The following is a 20433-nucleotide window of genomic DNA, read 5'->3' as shown; positions in this document are numbered from 1 at the left end:
TATGTCAGATTTTGGCATCAGGGTTTCTCTAGCTTTATACAATAACATGGTTAGTTTTTCTTCCTCTTCTACATTCTGAAGGAGTTTGTAAAAGATTGGTAGTTCATTTTTTGGTGTTTCATTTGTATAAACACTTCTATTTAAAGTTCTAATAGAATTTACCCATGAAACTAAGTGGCCCTGGGCATTTTCTTTGTGGAAAAATTTTGACAACAAATCCAATTTCTTTAATAGCAATAAGGTCATTCAGATTTTCTATTTGTTCTTGTGGAAGTTATGGTAAACTGCATTTTTCAAGGAAATTGACTATTTCATCTAAATTGTCAAATTAATTGGCATGAAGTAGTTTATAATTAGTTATTATTAAATTTCTGTAGAATATGTAGAGATGTCCCCTCTTTCATTGCTGACACTGGTCATTTGTGTTTCCCCTCCTTTTTTCCTTGATTAGCCTTGTCAATTTTATGTTTTAAGGAGAGCGCAACTCACAGTGGCCCATGCAGTGATTGAACCGGCAATCTTGGTGTTATTAGCACCACACTCTAACCAACTGAGCTAACTGGCCACCCCTCAAGTGTTTGTTTATTTTATTAATGTTTTTAAAGAACCAAATCTTGGCTTTTTAATTTTCTCTATTGTTTGTTAATCTCTATTCCTATCTTTATTATGTACTTCTTACTAATTACCTTTGATTTAATTTATTCTTTTTCTAGCTTCTGAAAGTGGAAACGTAAGTTACTGATGCTCATCTTTATTCTTGTCTAGTATAAGCATGTAAAGTTACAAATTTCCTGTTGTTGGGTTTATTGTTTTAGCGAATCCTATACATTTTCATAAATTGTACTTTCATTTTCACTCAGTTAAAATTCCTAACTTCCCTAGTGATTTCTTCTTTAATTCAAAGGAGTGTTATTTAAATCTCAACTATTAGGGATTTTCTACGTATCTCATTGCTATTGACTTATAATGTAATCATGATATGATCATAGAACATGTTTTGTAAAATTTTAATCCTATGAAATTGAATGATACTCCTTTAATTGCTCACAATAAGGTCTATCTTGGTGAATGCTTCACGTGTGCTTGATAAGAATCTGTATCTTGAACTCGTTGGGTGTAGTGTTCTATAAGTGTCAATTAGGTCAAAAAGGTTGATAATGTTGCCCAAATATTCTATATACTTGCTGATATTTTGTTTATTTTTTCTACCAGTTACTAAAGAAAGGGATGTTAAAAATCTCTAATATTATTGTAGTCCTGTCAGTTTTTGTTTCATGCATTTTGAAGATCTGTTATATATATAATTGTCACATCTTTCTTAATAACTGACCTTTTAGCATGATAAAATCTCCTTTTTATCTCTTGTAACACACTTTGTATAGAAGCCTATTTGGCACTATTAAGAGTAGTGTCACCCAGCTTTCTTATGCTTACTATTTTCACAATCTATCTTTCCCATTCTCTGGCTTCAACCTATTTGTGTTTTAATATTTGTGTTTCTTGTAAACAGCAGACAGTCTTGATTTTATCACCAGTCTGACAGTCTTTGCCTTTTAATTGGAGATTTTAGTCCATTTACTAAATCATTAATAACAATTAATGCAATTATTGATATGGCTGGGTTTAAATTTACTATTTTTCTATTTATTTTTGTATTGATACCTTCTGTTTTTTTGTTTGTTTCTGTTCATTCTTTCCTGTCATTGTTTGTATTAATCTATTTTTTTGTATTTTATTTTAATTACTCCAATGACATTCTAGCTATCCAATTTTTGTACTTGCTTTTAGTGATTGTTTTAATGTGTATTATACTATCCACCTTTAACTTATTACTAGACTACTTAAATATAGTATCATACCACTTCATATAAAATGTAAGAACCTTGCAGTCAGGCAATTACATTTGCCTTCTCGTGTTCTCTGTGCTATGTTGTGATATATTTTACATCTAAATACATCACGAATCCCACAAAACAATATTTTATCTTTACATTAAATACTCTTACATTTACATATATATTTATTTCTTGTAAATACCTCCTTCTTGTAGGTCTGAGCTTCCATTTGATAGTATTACCTTTCAACTGGGTAATAATAAATTTCCTTTATCATTTATCATATTTCCTTTATCATTTATTGTGCAGGCCTACTGGACATGAATTCTCTCAGATTTTGTGTATCCAAAAATACCTTTATTTCAACTTCCATTTTGAAAGATATTTTTGCTAGATTTAGAATTCTGGCTTGACAGTTCTTTATCTTTTTTCAGTCTGTCAGCACCTTAAAGATGTTCTAGCCGCTGTAGTTTATGACGGGAATCCTTCAGCTAATTGTTTCACTGTTCCCTGCATATATCATTTTCTTGGGCAATTTTCAAGATTTTCTCTTTATTTTTAGTTTTTAGCAATTTTACTATAATGTTTCAAGATGTGATTTTATTTTTATTTATCCTACTTAGGGTTAGTTGAGCTTCTTATATTTGTAAGCTAATGTTTTCATATAGTTTGGGAAGCTTTCAGCTATTATTTCTTCAAATGTATATATATATTTTATGGTGTGTTTAGCTCTGTCCTCTTTCTGGGACTCCAATTACATGTATATTAGACTACTTGATATTGTTCCATAATTCAATGAGACTCTGTCCATTGTACTTTAATCTTTATTCTTACTGTTCTTCATATTGGATAATTCTTATTGGCTATCCAGTGAATTTTTCATTTCAAATATTCTACTTTTCAGTTCCAGAATATTCATTTGGTTCTCCTGAACAGTTTTCATGCCCCTGTTGAGATACCCTTTTTTTTTCAATCATTACGACCATGTTTTCCTTCACATCCTTGATTATAATAGCTACTTTAAAGTTCTTGTCTAAAAATTCCAGCATCTAGGTCACCTCAAATTCTGCTACAGTGAAAACTTTCCTTCTTGAATGTGGATCACGTTTTCCTTTCCCTTCACATTACCCTTTAATTTTTGATTAACGAATATTGTTATAAAGACTATAATGTTACAGAGACTGTGGATTCTGTTTTCTTCCTTAAATCAGTGCTGAATTTTTTGTTCCATCAGGCAACTAAATTACTAGCTGATCATCTTGAACTTGTGGCAGCTTAGTGTTATGTTTTGTTATGCTATGTTCTGGTTTTGCCCTTAGTTTAGCATGAATCCTTTACCAAGCCCCTCTAATTTGGGTGGGATTTGAATTCCAAACTCTATAGGTAGTAATTATAGCCAGTAGGCAGCAGCTGAAATCTGTGTTCAGATTTTTCAGCTCTCTAGCCTTCCCACTGGGGTCACTTGCATCTCCTCCACACACAGGCAGTTGAGGGGTCCTCCAAAGATTGAGGGGAATTTACATACAGAATTGGAGATCTCTTCTCTATGGCTTCCTCCTTTCTGGAATTTCCTTCCTTGAATCCCAGACACTTTGGTGGCCCTGCATTCCATCCTCTGCCACTTTAAGCCAGTATGATCGCAGCTTTCTCCATGAGTTGTTGCTCTTTATGGATTCGGGAGTGCCCTCAGGGGAGAAGTTGTATAAATGTAGATCTCACCCCATCTATTTTTCTTCCTTCAAGGATCAAATTCCCCACATTTTTTGCCTTCTTTTAGTCAGCCTCTAATGCCTTCAATTAGTTTAAAAAATACTTTGTCTAGAGTTTATAATAGTTATCTGCAGGAGAGTTAACGCAACATAAGGTCTTCCATCATTATCATAACTGGTACTCTACGGACATTCTAATTCATGTTGTGTGTGTGTACACGCGAGTGCGCGCGTGTGTGCATGCGCATGTGTGTGTGGGTGTGTAAGAATAAACTACACTTTTCATCTTTATGAATACTCATAGTATCACTGAATAATACATCGTTAAGGGATCCTAAGGTGTTATCTAGACTACTATGTCCTATCTGTCAATGATTATCTAAAACTTATCATGATTAATCTGCTGCTTAATTAATCTTCAGTGAGGAAAGACTTTTTCAGGAAATGAGCTTGTTCTCTGGAGACTTCCAAGTTTGTACTTCAATTTAAACCCATAGAATGGCTTTAAATGGCTTACAGGGTCATGGAATTATACAGACAGAGGGATGTCAGGCGTTCCTGACGCAGAGTTGGTCCCACCAAACTGTGAATGTGGAAGTGGGTCTTTCCTAGTAACTGTGTGTATGTTGTTGAGTTTTCTTTGCTCTGCTTTGTCCCTTCAGCTCCCATGGAGCTCACTATTTTTTATCTGTTTTACCATTCTCTCCCCTTGTTCTATCTCTTGGCATCCCAGCCTCCTGGTTCTGGCAGCCTAGCTTCTGAATCACTCTTATTACTCCAACCCTTGATGTTATGAGTTGAGTTGTTCCCCCCACACTGAAATTCGTATGCTGAAGTCCTAACCTCTAGGATCTCAGAATGTGACCTTATTTGAAGACAGGGTCTTTATAGGGGCAATCAAGTTAAAGAAGGCCTTTAGGGCGGGCCCTAATCCAATACATCTGGTGTTATTATAAAAAGGGGCAATCTGGACAGAGACACGCTCAGAGGGAAGATGATCTGAGGAGACACTGGAGATGTCCACCTACAGAACAAGGCACCAGGCTTGGAACAGACCCTCCCTTCACAGAAGAAACCAACCCTACTGACTGATGTAGGACTTCTGGCCTCCAGAACTGTGAGCCAATATGTTTCTGTCACGTCAGGCACCCAGTCTGTGGTATTTCGTTGTGGCAGCCCAAGTACACGAATATACTTACCACTTAACAAATAATCTGACCCCAGTTTTTCCACTTGATTCTGATTTATGGCTTTGTTTTGTCCCCTATGACCCACCAACCCCTCAGTATGGTAAATGGGCAAAAAGCAAAATATCCAAATATCTGTGTTCTACCATGTTCACTTAAACTGAATGGCTGTTCTGGCCCTTAGAGTCCTTCTATATAAAATAAAGATATTGTCGCCGCCCTACTATCTGCGTGCCTAAATAAAGCTCCAATAAGGTACTGCCCAGAGAATGTACAATGCTTACAAATCTAAGGCCCCCTGTGTCCTTGCTCTTTATTCATTACCTCCTCTCCCTCTTACCCAAATACAACAGAACCACTCTTAGAGGGCTCTCTGAGAGGCTCAAGTACAGTTCTCGCCACGTTCAAGAGAGATCCTTGCCACCTCAGACTTCATTTCTGCTATTTCTAGTTCAAGAGGCAGGTGAGGCAGTTCACTAAGGAACTGCTTTGCTTAAAGAGATAGGAGCATGGGGTGATGCTTCAAGCTTTTACCGTCCTCAAATGTCCAGAAGGTTTAAAGAATTGCTCAGACAACATATTTATTTTCATAAGGTACTAAGGTATGGAAACCAATTCTCTTAGAGAACAGACTTTTTAGAAATGTGTGAGGGAAGAACTTAAAACTGCATTAACAAAATTGGCATCTACTGAAGGTGGTTTTAAAATTTGTGAAATTAAATGTAGGATAGTAGCAGTTTCCCACATATTTTGTATGTATCTTTGTCTATTTTTAAAATGAGTTTGTTAATAGGAATTTGAAAAATTGTTGTTTCTACAATAATTAGCACTTTTATAAAATTATTTATATATAAAACAAATCTTACTCCCAAGTTGCTTACATTCTAGTTGTGTAAATTCTTATCCAGTCTCAAATGTTATTCAAAAGAATCAAATTTTTAAATGATTCTACCTTTTTCAGTTCTCTAGAATGCCTCCAGATGGCATTAAAACCCTTTTCTCATATTTTGTAGCATAAAAATTTAAAAATTAGTAATATTTTAACCATTTAAGACTTGTCACATTCATTATATCCTCAGAAATCATGACAATGTTACTCTTTAGAACTAGGGTAACATCAAGAAAGACAAACATATAATCATATCTTCCATGAAATACACAGCCACCCTATGCAAGCTGAAGGATCTTTCTAGACTGAGAAATAGAACTTGAACAAAATAAGACACTTAGTAATATTATATCACAAACTATGATATCTAATGAATAGCATTTTAAATGCTTAGTAATTAAGAGTGCTGGTCTACATGAAGATAAATTCACAAAGGTGTCTTACGATAAGAAAACAAGTCACCCCTCAGAATGATAATAAAGATTTTCAAAGAACAAAACTGTGAGTGACTCCCCTGGAGCTGAAATAATTTGTTAGCTGGTGAATTATTTCACTTAAACTTTGGTATATAAATTTGGTATCAAATGAATCATTAAAACATATTGGATTCCTTGAGTACAGAGAGGAAGAAGGCAAAATAAAGACTGAGGAAAGTGTATTTTATAGAAGTCTTTTCTTATCTTTGAAAAACTGCGTTTGCTAATTCAAAATCGTCCACGCAGTTGAGAGTCCCGAGATCTCTATAATTGTATTTTTCACATAATTCTGAGGTGAAGTTACATATGGCAGGCTTTTCAAATGACCTTGGTACTTCACAGGTGTGCAGGCCAGAGTGTCTCCCAGTACATGGGAGTTGTACAATCATTTATGACAGTGATGAAAGTCGCCGGACACATTCTAAGGGGTTTCCCTCCCTTCTCCCCCCACCATATGCACCTTCAAATCTCATTACGTTTACATTTTATGAAGAGGAGAATTTGTGTTTTCAAGATTATTCTCACTGTGCTAAAGCATAAGCCCTCCAAAACCATGTGTGCTCAAAAGCATTGAAAAAGACATTATCATGCAAAAGAGAACCACAACCTTCCTCCCATTATTATTATTATTATTATTATTATTACTATTACAAGATACGTGTACTGTTTCATATTATAGGCACATTAAAGAACCACCATTGCAAATAGAAAAGTGAAAGACTTACGATGTATTCGAAGTGCCATTGTCTGGACTCTCTGGCTCAGCATTACTTTTCTCTTAAAAAGGAAGCAGAAAAAAATACCAATATGTGAGTGTTACCGTCTTTAAGAGTTAAGGGAGATTAAACGTATTTCCATGCTCCTATTAACAATCTTTCTAAATGTGCACCAGGAGGCTTTTCAAACATCTTTTTATTATCTGAGAACCAGATTTGCAAAATCATTTCTTCTCTGTTATACAACTGCCCAGGCCTGGATCTGTGAGTCGTACTAAGGAGGTGTTTGCAAACAACCAGAGGCTCAGAGTGCAGGCCTCGCCAAACGCTGAATATCTTACAGATGGAACCTGTTTTCCTCCCCCTTCCGTTTTACAGAAAACTGGGGGAATAAACCTTATTAGCATTCTACATGCAAGGCATTGTGAACTTTGATCCTTTCCTCTAACACAGACAAACCAGGTCTGGCTGCATCGGAACTTGGAGGAGAGAATTTTATTGAGGTTGCACCCTAGATGACAAGGTCCCCAAGAATTCTACCCCACCATGAGCCCTGGCAGCAGGTTTTGGGGCCCCCGAGTTAACACAGAATAAGATGTAAACCAGAAATCCTTCCTGACTATCTGAGAGGTTAGGTAAGCAAACGTTTCTGGGGTCTGTAGTCATCAAGGATTTAACAGGATTTAATTAAGGGAGCTTGGAACCAGTTCAGTTTTTGTAGTTTTAAAGGGCAAATTCTTCTCGCAATAGACATAATGTAAGTCTTAGGTCCTTGATCACTGGTGGTTTGAAGCATGCATCCTCATGTGTAAGATGCTTCTTTTTATTTTCTGGAGGCCTGGGGGTAGAAGAAGGGTCTTGATTGTCAGTGCGAGTTGGCTGTGGTTACGATGGTTGTGTCGTGCTAATCATTTAATAAAACCCAGAGAAGACCACGGGTTGTAAGACATGGGCCTGATGGTGGCAACCTGCTTTGCTTAGCTCTTTCGAGTCAGGCCTGGAGCTCTCACAGAATCCCCTAGTATCCTTTTTAGGGTCACATTCTGAAGATATCATCCAAACTGAACCCAGAAGTAAACTCGATATTTTCTTCTTTTAGGAAATTAAACAGTCGTGAGAAAAAAAGACAGATCTAGTTCACACGTCTATCTCAGATATAACTCGATGCTAACATGTCTACACAGCACCAGAACCACGAGGGACAGCCACTTTGTCAAAAAGCCACAAAACCTATTTAACTGCCTCGGTAACAAATACATATGAAACCTTGCTGATGTAAAAGTAGAGGCAGCAAATTAATAAACTTACTTTAAAGCTCATACTTTTATGTTATGTCTTCCAGGCCTGGTCTGTGGTGTACTCACTTAAGAGACATGTTAGGCCTTGTCAAGTGGCTTTAGTGCTGGAAAATAACCCAATTTAGTCCTTTCCAGAATCATTTTTCCACTGAGTATCCACAATTCCTGCCAGAACCCCCAAACAGAGCTATAACACCTGCATTATGTAAGACAAAACTAAAGGGAGGTTTAAAAGTCAACATATTGATCTCCTCCCCACTCCCCTTTTAGAAGAAATTGGTTGCTTTCTTCAATCTGTAGCCACAGGTAGTCACAGCACACCCCTTCGCAATCAAGACTGTGGAATGGCCAGGCTCAGAGCAGCTGGCAATAGTAAACATCTCCACACAACTTATGGCAAGAACACAGGAAATCGAGACTACGAACAAAAACACTGTTTGACTGTTTGAATCAGTAAGTTTTACCTTGAGCAGTAATGCTGCCAAAGAACCCACAGGTCGAGAGGACACAGGCTCTTGGGACGTGGGGGCTGCAGGAGTCGTGGGCTGGACCAGCGCAGGGACAAAGCTGTGGCTGATTAGCAGCACTTATGTTGTGGCAACAGGGAAAACAGTAGATTCTGGCAAATAGGAAGGATACCACGGGGCCAAACAAGACCTTTATGAACAGCCTGAGATGAGAGTGAGTGTTCTCAGCACCTCAGTGCTGACAATGAAGGAACGTTTCTGGGGAAAAAGTAAGTGCAGGATGGAGACAGAGAACTAAACTATTTTTTGTCCTTCGGGAAGAATGAAACGCAATATTCTCCCCAACATCTGGCTGTTTTAGGTGATGCAATTACTGAGGTTCATGTGAAATGTTTACGTGCCTGAGCCATTACAAATCATAGCTCCTTTATCATGACCGAAGGGAATATTATGCATGGGAACTAGAAAATTCTCAGTAAGAGGTTTTTTAGTTGGGTGCTGAGATGTTTCCATGCAGCCACCAAAGGAGGACTGTCCGGTGTCGTCGTGGTGATTGGTGATGTCAGCTGTTTTCATGATGGACACAACATTGGTTTCTTTGGGGGAGGGAACCTGCACTCATCATGAAGAAACTGGACATAAGAGACTGACCTGGGTCCTGTGTGGTCATTTTACATGTGGAAATACAATTAGAGAGGAAGAGGGGAAAACAACTGAGCCAGAAAAAGGACACACACACACAGACATGTATGTACACACACGAATCATGTATGTATATATGTACATCACATGTGTACTTTAAACTTGACACACCATTTTTGTCTCTCTGCACCTGGCACAGTACCTGACTACACACCATGCTGAGTGTCTGTCTGTCTGATGACCTGCCATCCATACAGAATCCCACACTACAGTGGGAGAAAGGAGTAAGGTACATTTGCTGCCGTGATGGACATACGATTTGAAATATTAAACAGCTTGACGGCTCCGACAGTCACATAAAGATAAATAACATCAAATTCATGCCCTTTGAAGGCTTCAAGGGACTGCACGGCTGGAGTAGCGCCCTCTCCATTAATAGAGCTATGATAGGGACTAAAGAAGATGTCTGAAGAGGGAATAAATCCAGACCCACGTTAGGCTGGATCCTGCTGCAGAAAGGTTTGCTATACTGAACTTCTCTTTATAATAAAAGTAATCCATGTTCATAGTAAAAAACAGAAACAAAACCATTGCTTGCTTTGTTTTTTAGTTCCGTGAGCCTGTTGACCATTACTGGAGGTAACAGACCTATTTCTGAATATATCAACTTTAGATGGTACCTAAGGATTTCTGCTATGAACAATGAGAGATAAGGTATTTAATATACTACCCTCCCCTCTCTTTACAATTTTCATTATTTCCATTATTACTTTCACTGCCTCCAGTGAGTATTTATAACTTTAAGTACATTTAATCTATTTCTTGATTAATCAACTTCTGACAGTATCTTTCTCTCATACTCTGTCAAAAGAGGAAACTCATCCATCTATCCTTCCCCCACCTTCTCTTCCTCTAGTACATACGCTGTACAACCATACCTTTCCTTCCACGTAGCCAAGATTTAAAATATTTATGTTCTGTTTGGTAATTATTCATGAGTCATTCTCATTCATATTAATTAATAATTTAATTTCTAGAATCGCCAATAGGCTGCTTAGAAAAATTACAAACCAGTAACAGAATTTACAATACTATAACAATATAAATATTAGTCAGAAAGAAGTGGGACTGGACCTGTACAGAAGGGAACGTCACTAAACCTGAATGAAAGCGACTGTTCCCGGCATTTAGGTCACATGGATTCTCATTCTTAATTTCATCAGGTCACAGGTCACTCTGTCTCAAGTAAAGGCTATGCTTTTCCTAAAAACATGTTCAACAGAGCATGCATTTAATGTATATAAAAATGCATCTGTACATAAAAATGTATGTACACAGTTTTAAAAAATTAAACTGGATTAACTGTGAAAACACCTTCTGGGCCAGCAATGAGGCAGTGCCAAGAAATAACCCAGAAGTCTTTGAGTGTGGGTCTCATCCTGCCCTCCCCACTAATGATCTAGTAAAGGAATTTCATGTTAATCATTCTCTTTCTCTTCTTGTGAATTTTACCACCCATGTATTTATTAGTAAATATTCTTCAATTGTTTTTCTGATTGTGAAATTGATACGAATGGAATCATACTGTATGTATTCTTCTGAGGCTTACTTCTGTCCCTCGACGATGTTTTTTAGATCCAGCCATCATATTATGTAGCTTTGGTCTGTTCATCCTCACTGCTGTACATTTTATAAAAAATCTACCATGATTTTCTTATTCATTCTACTCCTGGTGGACATTTAGGTTTTTCCCACTTTAAATGACACAATCATCAATATTTATGAATATTCTTTCTCATGCACATGTTAGGAGTTCTGGACCACAGGGCTTACATGTGTCCAACCTTACCAGGGAATCCTGAACTGGCTTCCAAATTCACTTATGATCAAACTTTGAAAGTTTTTCTAATTTAATAATGCAAAGTGCAACTTCAGTGTAGTGTTTGCATTTTTCTGAGTACCAGTGAGGTAGATATTTTGTGCTTGCTCTTCTGTGACAGTCCTTCTCATTTTTTAAAAAATATTTTTGTAATTTTTTTTAACTCACAGAAGCACGCTATTGTCTTGATACAAATCTTTTCTCACACACACATACACACACACACACACACACACACACACACACGCCTCAAATAACTTTCCCAGTGTGAGTCTTTTTACCTTTTCTGGTAACTGTGGATGATTATAAGTTCTCAATTTTCATGTACGTGAATTTATCAATATTTTTCTTTATTTGATACTTTTTTGTGCTTTATTTAAGAAGCACATCAGAAAGATGTTCTATATTGTCTTTTGAAAGTGTATAATTTTACTGTTCACATTTAGGTCTTTACAAATACCTAGAACAGTTTTTGTTTGTGATATGGGGTAGTTAACTTTATTTTACTTGTTATGGATTACCAATTATTCCGGTAATATCTACTGAGAAACCCATTGTTTCTCCATTGGTCTACATTATCAGCTCTGTCATGAATCTAGTTTCCATATATTTGTGGGTTTGTTTTTAGGTCCTATATTCTCTTCCATTGCTCAATTCACCTGTTACTGTCTATATTACTTAACTAAAAATATATACTTATTAATTTTTAATATTGTTAAGGCAAGGCTCCAACCTTGTTTTTCTTCCGGACTGTCTGAGCTTTTTTGGGCCCTTTGCTCTATGAAATACACTTGAGAATCACCTTGTCAGTTTCCACGTACGCTAAAGTGAAGTTATAATTTCACTGTCAGCTGGCTCCCACTGCTGCTGTTGAGAAGTCAACTGGAAGTTTAATTGTTGCTTCTCTGAAGGTATTAAAAGATATTTTAAGAATTTTTTTCTGTATCTATGTGGTTTACAGATTAGCTGCAATACATTTAGTATGGACTTTCTTATTTATCCTGCTTGATACTTATTGGGTTTCTTGAATCTGTGGGTTCGTGTCTCAATTCTAAAAAAAAAATTTCCAGCTGTCATCTTCCTTAATACTTCCTCTGTTCCCTTCTCACTTTCTGAAATTCTACTTAAATCTGTTAAATTGTCTCACTTTATCCCCCATGTTTCTTAACTTCCATTTCATATTTTTCATTTCTGTCTCTCTAGGTTGTATTCTAGACAATTTCTTAATTTCAATTTCCAATGCATTTTTCCCGAGCTATGTCTAATCTACTGTTTAACCTGACCAAGAAAATTTTAATTTCCGTTATTATTTTTCCATTTCTAATGGTTCTGATTAGTATAATCCTTTAAATTTCCTTGTTTTTAACCACATTCTTAATCCTCTCATTTCTGGAAGTTAAAGTAAGCATTCTTATTTTATACTCTGGGCTTATTTTATATTTTGATATTTGAAGTCCTTACAGGTCTATCTACTTCTCTGCTGTCTGTTGTTTTTCCTCACTCTTGTTCATGGTCTCCTGTTTCCTTACATACAGTGTTTCTGATAATGGATTAAGCATTCTTCTTGGAATTAGAGTTCTATTATTATTTATTCTTCTTCATTTTCTTTTTCTGGTATTCCTATTAGCTGGATGTTTTCCTTTCCACCTTGATTGATCTTCCACGTATCTTACCTTCCTTTCATATTTTCCATCTGTCTTTTGGTTTCTATTCAGAAAAAATGTTTTCAACCTTATATTTTATATTTTAGAATTCAGCTATTACTCGTTTCTATTAAATTTTTAAAATTTTGTTGACCATACTTTTAATTCTCCAGTGCTCATTTGCTCTGTAACTGCTTCTTTTTCACACCAATCTGTCTCTTTTAATTTAATACAAATAATTTCAAATGTTTCTGAAGACCGTAATTACACTTGAAATTTTTTTCTTCTGTTCCTTGAATTAAGCAGATTTCCTCTGGAGTCCCTCTTTCTCTTTGGTGCTCATTGGTTATATATTCATATTTTTGAGTGATAACAGGTTGGTTAACAAAGGTAATTAGTGAGGATTTCCTGTATTAGTAAATTGATCTCTCTTTCTAACACATATCTCCTTTGTAGGGAAGGGCTGATTAGAGCTCTTTATAAGTGGACAGAGTGTGTTAACTGGGAGACTTCATTTAGGGTTCAGAAGAGAGGGCTCAAAACAAGCTGGGGGAAGGCGGACACAAGGGGAATTGTGGGGTCTGAGACGGTTCTATTTCTTGCTCTGAGTTCTGGCTCTATGACGCTTAATAACTGTGAAATGTATAGAGGTGTACTCATAATTTGCATACTTTTTTGTACGTATATTATATATCAATAAAATGTTTATTAAAAAAAATACAAGCTGGAGCCCTGACCCTCTGACACCCCCCCTCCCCCCCCAAAATAGGAAGCACTTTACTCCCTGGGTGTGTAGCATTTTTATTTCCTTCTTGAAACAAGTTATCTCTCTTCTACTACTTGTATGTCTGTTTTTAAGGTCTGGTATTATCTCAGAATATTGTGCTTCTCTCTTAGGCATCAGCTCCCAAGTAGGACTTCTAGTCAACTGTTCACTTTCTTAGCAAGCATTCTGGTTTTTTGGTGGTTTTTTTTTTTGGGGGGGGGGGCAAGGGGCTGGAGGGAGAGGAAAACCAGACTGAAAGCTCTGTATGAGAACCAGCTAGGATGGGGATGGAGGGACGATAGGTGGAAGAACAGCCCAGGTGCCCCATCGCTGCCTGTACTCCATGCCTCTTCTCTGTGGGTTGGAGTGGAAATCTGAAGTCTCTCTTGGAGCTAGTTCTGTTTGTTTCATTATTTTCTTTTTCAGGGTCATGACCGTCCCTGCTAAGGATTATTTAATAGGAGGTCCTATATACTCTCTGTTTTCCAGAAACTCAACTGAATTTCTGGTTTGTTGATGCATCCCTTTCTGTTCTTTGTTCTGTTATAGATTTACTTCTATTATCATAGCTTTATGGTTAAGTGGGGATTCTGAAGGGAGGAGAAGAAATGCTTATGCTCAGTCTGCTACTTGAACAGGATATTCTTAAAACTTTAACAAAATGTAGACACACATCACCTATTTTAATATTTAAGTTTCTCAAGGCTTAGTAAGCTTCCATTTTACAACATTAAACTAAAATAACCAGTGATTCAGCAAACTGACTAAAGTATCTTTTAAAAGATTTGGATGAAAAATAATTTTCTGTTTCATTTATATACTTTTCTTTTAGTAGCTCTATAACATAGCTCTCTAATTTCAAAAAGGAAAAACAGCACTGACCTAACACAGTGAAAACTAGTTAATCAATCCACACTACACATTTGGTGTTTGGTTTCTCTGGAGTCCTGTTTGCTTCTATTTCCTACATATTTACTAGAGTCATGATTCCAAAAATTGCAATGATTCCAAACCCCATACAAGAAACAGCACAGGAAATGCTGGTGGGACCAGCTCTCCTAAAGTTTCATATGTGCTATAATATACAGAATGCTTCGATTTTTAAATAGTATATCACCTTTACATAGGTGTGCTTGGCTTTTGGGAAAAGATCTATTTAAAAAAGGAAACAAAACCCCCAAAACACAAAAAACTAAAAACAAACCAAAAAAACCCCTCTAGCCCCAGAAAAGAGAAAGACAATCACAGATTTCCTTAGGCGATGAAATGCCAAAGGGCTTTATACCACAAGGCAGGTGCCACCTCACATTCCTCAGAAGGTGGGTCTGCTTTTTACATAATCTAAATTGCAGTTTCAGCATGTGAATGTTATGGCATACTATAAAAGTATGCCGGGTACATACAAAAATCACCGACTATAGTTTTTGGACAAGAATTCAATCTCACACTGAGGTGACAGAAGCAACTTTCTTGGGGTCAAGGTAATGGGATGGAAAGTCTGTTTTCTTTGGGCAGTAATCCCCAAATTCCAATCCTAGCTGTCATTTTTTAGCCATGTGACCTTAGGCTAGTTATTAACCTCAGAATCTCATTTTCATCATGTGCAAAATAGGGATTATAATGTCTACCTTACACAGCCATTATTGGAATTAAGTGAAATAACATACACCAAGGTGCTGGCACCCGGAAGAGACTCAACAGCGATTTCCTTTGTTCTTTATGTCAAAAAACTGCAAGCTGAGAGAAGGTACATTTATTCACCTATTATAATCTCCCTTTACCCTGAGCTGTTTCAATTAAAATGGAAAGGAACAGTGAGGAAAGTAAGAGCAATTTTTCAGTATGCTCTAGTCTTTACATATGATGCTGACACTGCACATCTCATGACTTAACCATGCATTTCTTCATACTACTGAATTTATTATTTTCTTTAGATTTCAAGTCCCTTGGTATTTCTCCTCTTTACTGGTGCCTGTGCTCACAGCAAATTCCAACAGAGAGTGAGATGATTAAGTGATATTGCCTATGCATCATTATGCCATCATCCCCCTACCCTGACCTTTCTTTAGCTGTGCATGAAAAGTCTGGGGCTTCCTAACACATTTGTCTGGGTGTCTTTTCTCCTCAACCCTTCTGCCCTCACAGATGCTCAGTGGGTGAACCTCAGTTCTGAAGACACACCGACTAGCTCAGAGTGATTTTCATGTTCAAACATAGCTTTGTAATTGGCAAAGGGTGCTCTCAGCTGACGAGCTGGTCATAGGCTAACAAAGCCAGTCTTTGTGGATGTCTTTCATGACACAAATGGGGTAGCTTATGCATTTTTAATGCTCAAGAAACATTAATACCAATTAGCAGTGCCAAAGAAGAGAATTAAAACACTATGTCATGGAATGATAACATCCTCTCTTTGACGATGAAGCCGGCATATTTTATTAGACACTGGATTCAATAAAGAATCCCTTCCTAGACACTTCAGTCTGTCCGTCTCTGGAAGAGGGCATGGTATCTTCATGGATTCTCAGGCCATTAATCTTGAGGTCTTCTGATTGGTTCTCTTTACTCACTTTCTTTCAATTTAGATACTATATTTCCCCCAAAATAAGACCTAGCCAGACCATCAGCTCTAATGCGCTTTTTTTGGAGCAAAAATTAATATAAGACTCAGTATTATATTATTTTATACTCAGTCTTATATTATATTAAAATAAGACTGGGTATTATATTATAAGAACTGGTCTTATGTTATATTAAAATAATACCGGGTCTTATATTAATTTTCGGTCCAAGAGACACATTAGAGCTGAAGGTCTGGCTAGTTCTTATTTTCGAGGAAACACAGTAACTCATTAGTTGCCTTTAAAACGTTTTTCCCTTCTACATGTACCAGAGACAGCTGTGGTGAAGTATGATGTCCCTTCCTCCTCGGATTGCTTTGAAATTCACCATTTCATATTTCGGCCCTCCTTCCCTTGAATGAAGATGGAGGAACACTCAAGGTCACCATGACTCTTATTCATCTGGGCAGTGATTGAACAAATGGCCCTCTTTCCCGCCATTTGATATGTTTTTCAGTGAAATTCTTTTAAACCAACTGCCTATTGCATGCATCTCCCCTCCTCGTCCTTTTTACCCCCCACATAGAAAGCTGTAGAGAGAAGTTTTTCTTACTTGGATTATTGTGTCCGGAGGAAACGAGCTGAGAGTCCTAAAAGAACAAGAAATATCAATTAATTTTCTTACTCTGACTTTCAAAATCTAAGTTGAATGTGAGATACATTACTGGTCACTCATAACCTCATCACTGATCAGGTACTGTAATGAGAAACTTTCACACGAATGTGCTCGTCCAACAGTTCTGGTAATACAGCTTACAACCACTTCCCTTTTGTTTTATGGACTTTTTGTTTTGTTTATTGAGTGAAATACATGTAACATATGCTTAGCCACTTTAAAGTGAACGATTCAGTGGCATTTTAGTACATTCAGTGTCGTACAACCATCACTTCTATGTAGTTGCAAAATATTTCCACCATTCCAAAGTAAAGGTCCTTACCCATGAAGCAGTGTCCCTGCATTGTCCCCTCCCTTTGGTCCCTGCAACCACTAAGCTGCATCCTATCTCTATGAATTTATCCATTCTGGACATTTCATAGCAGCAGAATCATATAATATGTGGCCTTCTTTCACTTAGCATGTTTTAGAGGTTCATCCATGTCGTACCATGTATCAAAACTTCATTCACTTTTATGACCGAGTACTATTCCACTGTGTGTATACACTACAGTTTGTGTATCCATCCATCTGTTAATGGACATGTGGGCTGCTTCCACCTGTCGGTGACGATGAACAGTGCTACCATGAATGCATATGCACGTGTACTTGTTTGAGTCCTTGTTTTTAGTGCTTTTGGGTAGGAGTGAAATTGTGAGGTCACATGGTAATTTTATGTTAAACTTTTGGAGGAACTGCCAAACTGTTTTCCACGATGGCTGAATCATTTTGCACTCCTCCTAGCAATGTATGAGGGTTCCAATTACTCCACATCCTCACTAATATTTGTTACTTTCTGTCTTAATTTTAAAAATTTTATGATAGCCATCCTAATGGATGTGAAGTGGTTTCTGATTGTGGTTTTGATTTGTATTTCCCTAATGACTAAGGACACTGAGCATGTTTTCTCTTTTCAACTATGACTCTTGAAAAAAAGAAAGCAGAACGAAGCATCTTTATTGAGGTATAAATGATATAGCATAAACTGTACATATTTAAAGTATACAATTTGATAATAAGCATCTTTAAAAGAATGCTACTATGATTGTCTTGACTCAAGGATGGCTCCATCTTACTAAGTAGCACTTACCATTCAAACAAAAGTAGTATCTATTCATTAAAGAAAATTCAGAGAAATGGGAAAGTATAAAAAATTTATCTGTAACCCCATTTCTAAGGTTAATGTGTGGCTTTGATCTCCCAGTGTCATTTATGAAGTGTGTTTCATCCTGCAGTCATGACAACCCATGGGAGAACCACCACTTCTGGTTACTTAGAAGAATATTTACAGATAAGAGTTTATTCTTCTCCATCTTTAAATCCTGAATTCCCTAAGACTGAACTCTTGTTTGGTAGATGGGAATCCTTAAACTTCTTAATATGTGGTTTATTTAGTTGGGAATTAAAGTTTGTCCAAATCATTTTGCCGAAGACAGAAATAACTAAGCTCACTGGTATCCGAGAAAGTCCTTCAATGAAGCACCATAGTAAATACTGTATTTCATCAAATGGAACATGGCATCAAAATTGTATGAGGCTGCATTATCTCATGTACTACTAGGAAGGATAACTGCCACCAATTGATTGTAAGATTCCACCAACTGTAAAATAAATCCTGATTTTAGGGAACTTAAAATGTGAAAAAATATGCACCTTAGGTCAATAAAATACAGTCGTTCTTAAGCCACGGTGTTGACAGAGGATGGCACTTATACTGTGAGGGTGTTACTTAAAAATGGCTTTTTGGAACCATTTGAGAACTGGACCATTCATACTTCTCCTTGTTTATCTACCCATCCATCTTTAGAACTATAAAAGGCAAGAAATAGAAATATATCTTCTCTTATTTTCAGACCCCATAGCCAACCAATTACTATAGGAAAAAGAACCCCATTTGGTATGGTCTCCCTTCACTTCCACAATCACTTTCTTCTCAATCTTTTTCTGCAAAGCTCAAAACTGCTGAAATAATATAATTTACAATGAATTTCAATGCTTATTCTGAGGCAATGCTTAACATGAAGTTTTAGTCCGAACATTTGGCGGTACTGTTTGAGCATGCTAGTAACCCAAAGAGGGAGGTAAACTTCCCAACTTCAAAGCACTTCCCTTCACACCTGCTGGCTTTCATGCTCCTTCTGGGGCACAAAGACAAAGGCAAGAGGATTCTTTCCCATAACGATGCTAGAATTCTTCTGTATAATGCTTTAAAATTAATCAGCAAGAATAGTTTCAGACCAGGTCTAACCCCACCAGATTCAGAGTCCATTGCCATGTGAAATGCTTGTAAGATGCCATTCAGTTTGCCTATATGCCTTCTGAGGATGGCAACAGTTCTACCATTTTGAGTCCCTTTATTTGCATTTCAAAACTCATGAGATCACTACAGAAATGAAAAGAAAAGGGCAAAGCAAATTTTTTTTTTTCCTTCGTTGGAATACCTGATAATAACAGCCAATTTAAAGGAGTTATGCCTTCTTTTCTTTACCAAATTCAATTACTTTTGAGATTTGAAGAATGAGGCAGTCATGTCTGGTAGTATCTGTCTAGCGAACAGTGACTTCAAATTAAGTCTTCAGAGAATAGAAAAAAATATCCAAGTTCAGTAACAATTGACTTTACTATATATTATGTCCTTCAATACCCAGACAAATTGGGGAACTTCTCGGAAGTATTTAGCTAATTAATTTAGTGGTACTGGCAACTAAGATTGCACAGTTAAATCGACTTTCCTTGTGAGGTCAAATTACCCCTTTAATCTTAATAAGGGCTTAATTTCATTATTTATTGGTCATCTAGGAGATTTTGCCCCTCCGATTCCATAAACAATTCTAGCTCCTGCACAATAGCAATAGAGTGATAATCTCAAACGGTAATAATCTAATTAAGGAACGGTGAGTTTCCAGTTGTCAGAATACTAATTAGTTGAGATTCAGGTTGAAAGAAGTACCCTGTGTGTCAAAATTAATGACAGTCTTTGTAGTAGGCAGAACAAGGGCCCCCAAAGACGTTCCTATCCTCATTTCTGTGAATATTAACTCTCATGGCAAAAAGGGGTTTGCAGGCGTGATTAAGCTAATGCTTTTGAGATGGGAGATTATCCTGGTTTATCTAGGTAGGTGCAATATAATCACAAAGGTCCATATAAGAAAAAGGAGGCAGGAGAGTCAGGGAAGATGTGATAAGGAAGGGAGAAGTCAGAGTGACAGGTAACAAGGGCAGCCTCTAGACGCTGAGAAAGGGAAGCCAAGTTCTCCCCTGGAGCCTTCAGAGGGAACACAGCTCTGCCAATACCCTCATTTCAGCCCAGTGAAAATGATTTTAGACCTCTGACGTCCAGAGTTTGTAAAAAATAAATTTGTGTTGTCTTCACTCATTAAATTTGTGGTAATCTGTTACAGCAAAAGACATTAACGCAGCCTTATTTCATTTGTACAAATTACTTATTGGGAGCTTTTTGAAAGCAAAGCATTAAAATCATGAAATTGTTCCTACATTTTGTAAAATTATTTATTCTTGCTTTCTTGGGCAAGGCAAAAAGATCTAGAGGTGAAATAGCTCCGTACAAATCGTATGGAAGTCCTAAAGAAGACACATTTTTCATTTAAATTTGAAATTCTATGCCCTATCTGATAGTTAATGTAACTTTTGGG

General features: G+C 36.9%; 1 protein-coding gene across 10 annotated transcripts in view; it reads right to left on the bottom strand.

Moving 5' to 3' along the window:
- The window catches only part of AFF3 (ALF transcription elongation factor 3), a 545430-nt gene that overhangs the window by 149826 nt on the left and 375171 nt on the right, over positions 1 to 20433 (bottom strand). For all 10 annotated transcript variants that reach the window (XM_074332377.2, XM_074332383.2, XM_088796019.1 and 7 more), the window contains 2 exons: positions 16679 to 16715; positions 6822 to 6873 (listed from right to left, as the gene is read on the bottom strand). In XM_074332377.2, coding sequence (XP_074188478.1) covers positions 6822 to 6873; positions 16679 to 16715 — 89 coding nt within the window. The remainder of the gene's footprint in view (positions 1 to 6821; positions 6874 to 16678; positions 16716 to 20433) is intronic.

The sequence above is a fragment of the Rhinolophus sinicus genome, chromosome 2 (assembly GCF_057876585.1).
Source record: "Rhinolophus sinicus isolate RSI-liver-muscle chromosome 2, RSI-T2T, whole genome shotgun sequence".
Classification (NCBI taxonomy): Eukaryota; Metazoa; Chordata; class Mammalia; order Chiroptera; family Rhinolophidae; genus Rhinolophus; species Rhinolophus sinicus.
Note: the sequence above shows the minus strand (reverse complement) of the source record. Positions and strands in the feature narration are given on the sequence as shown.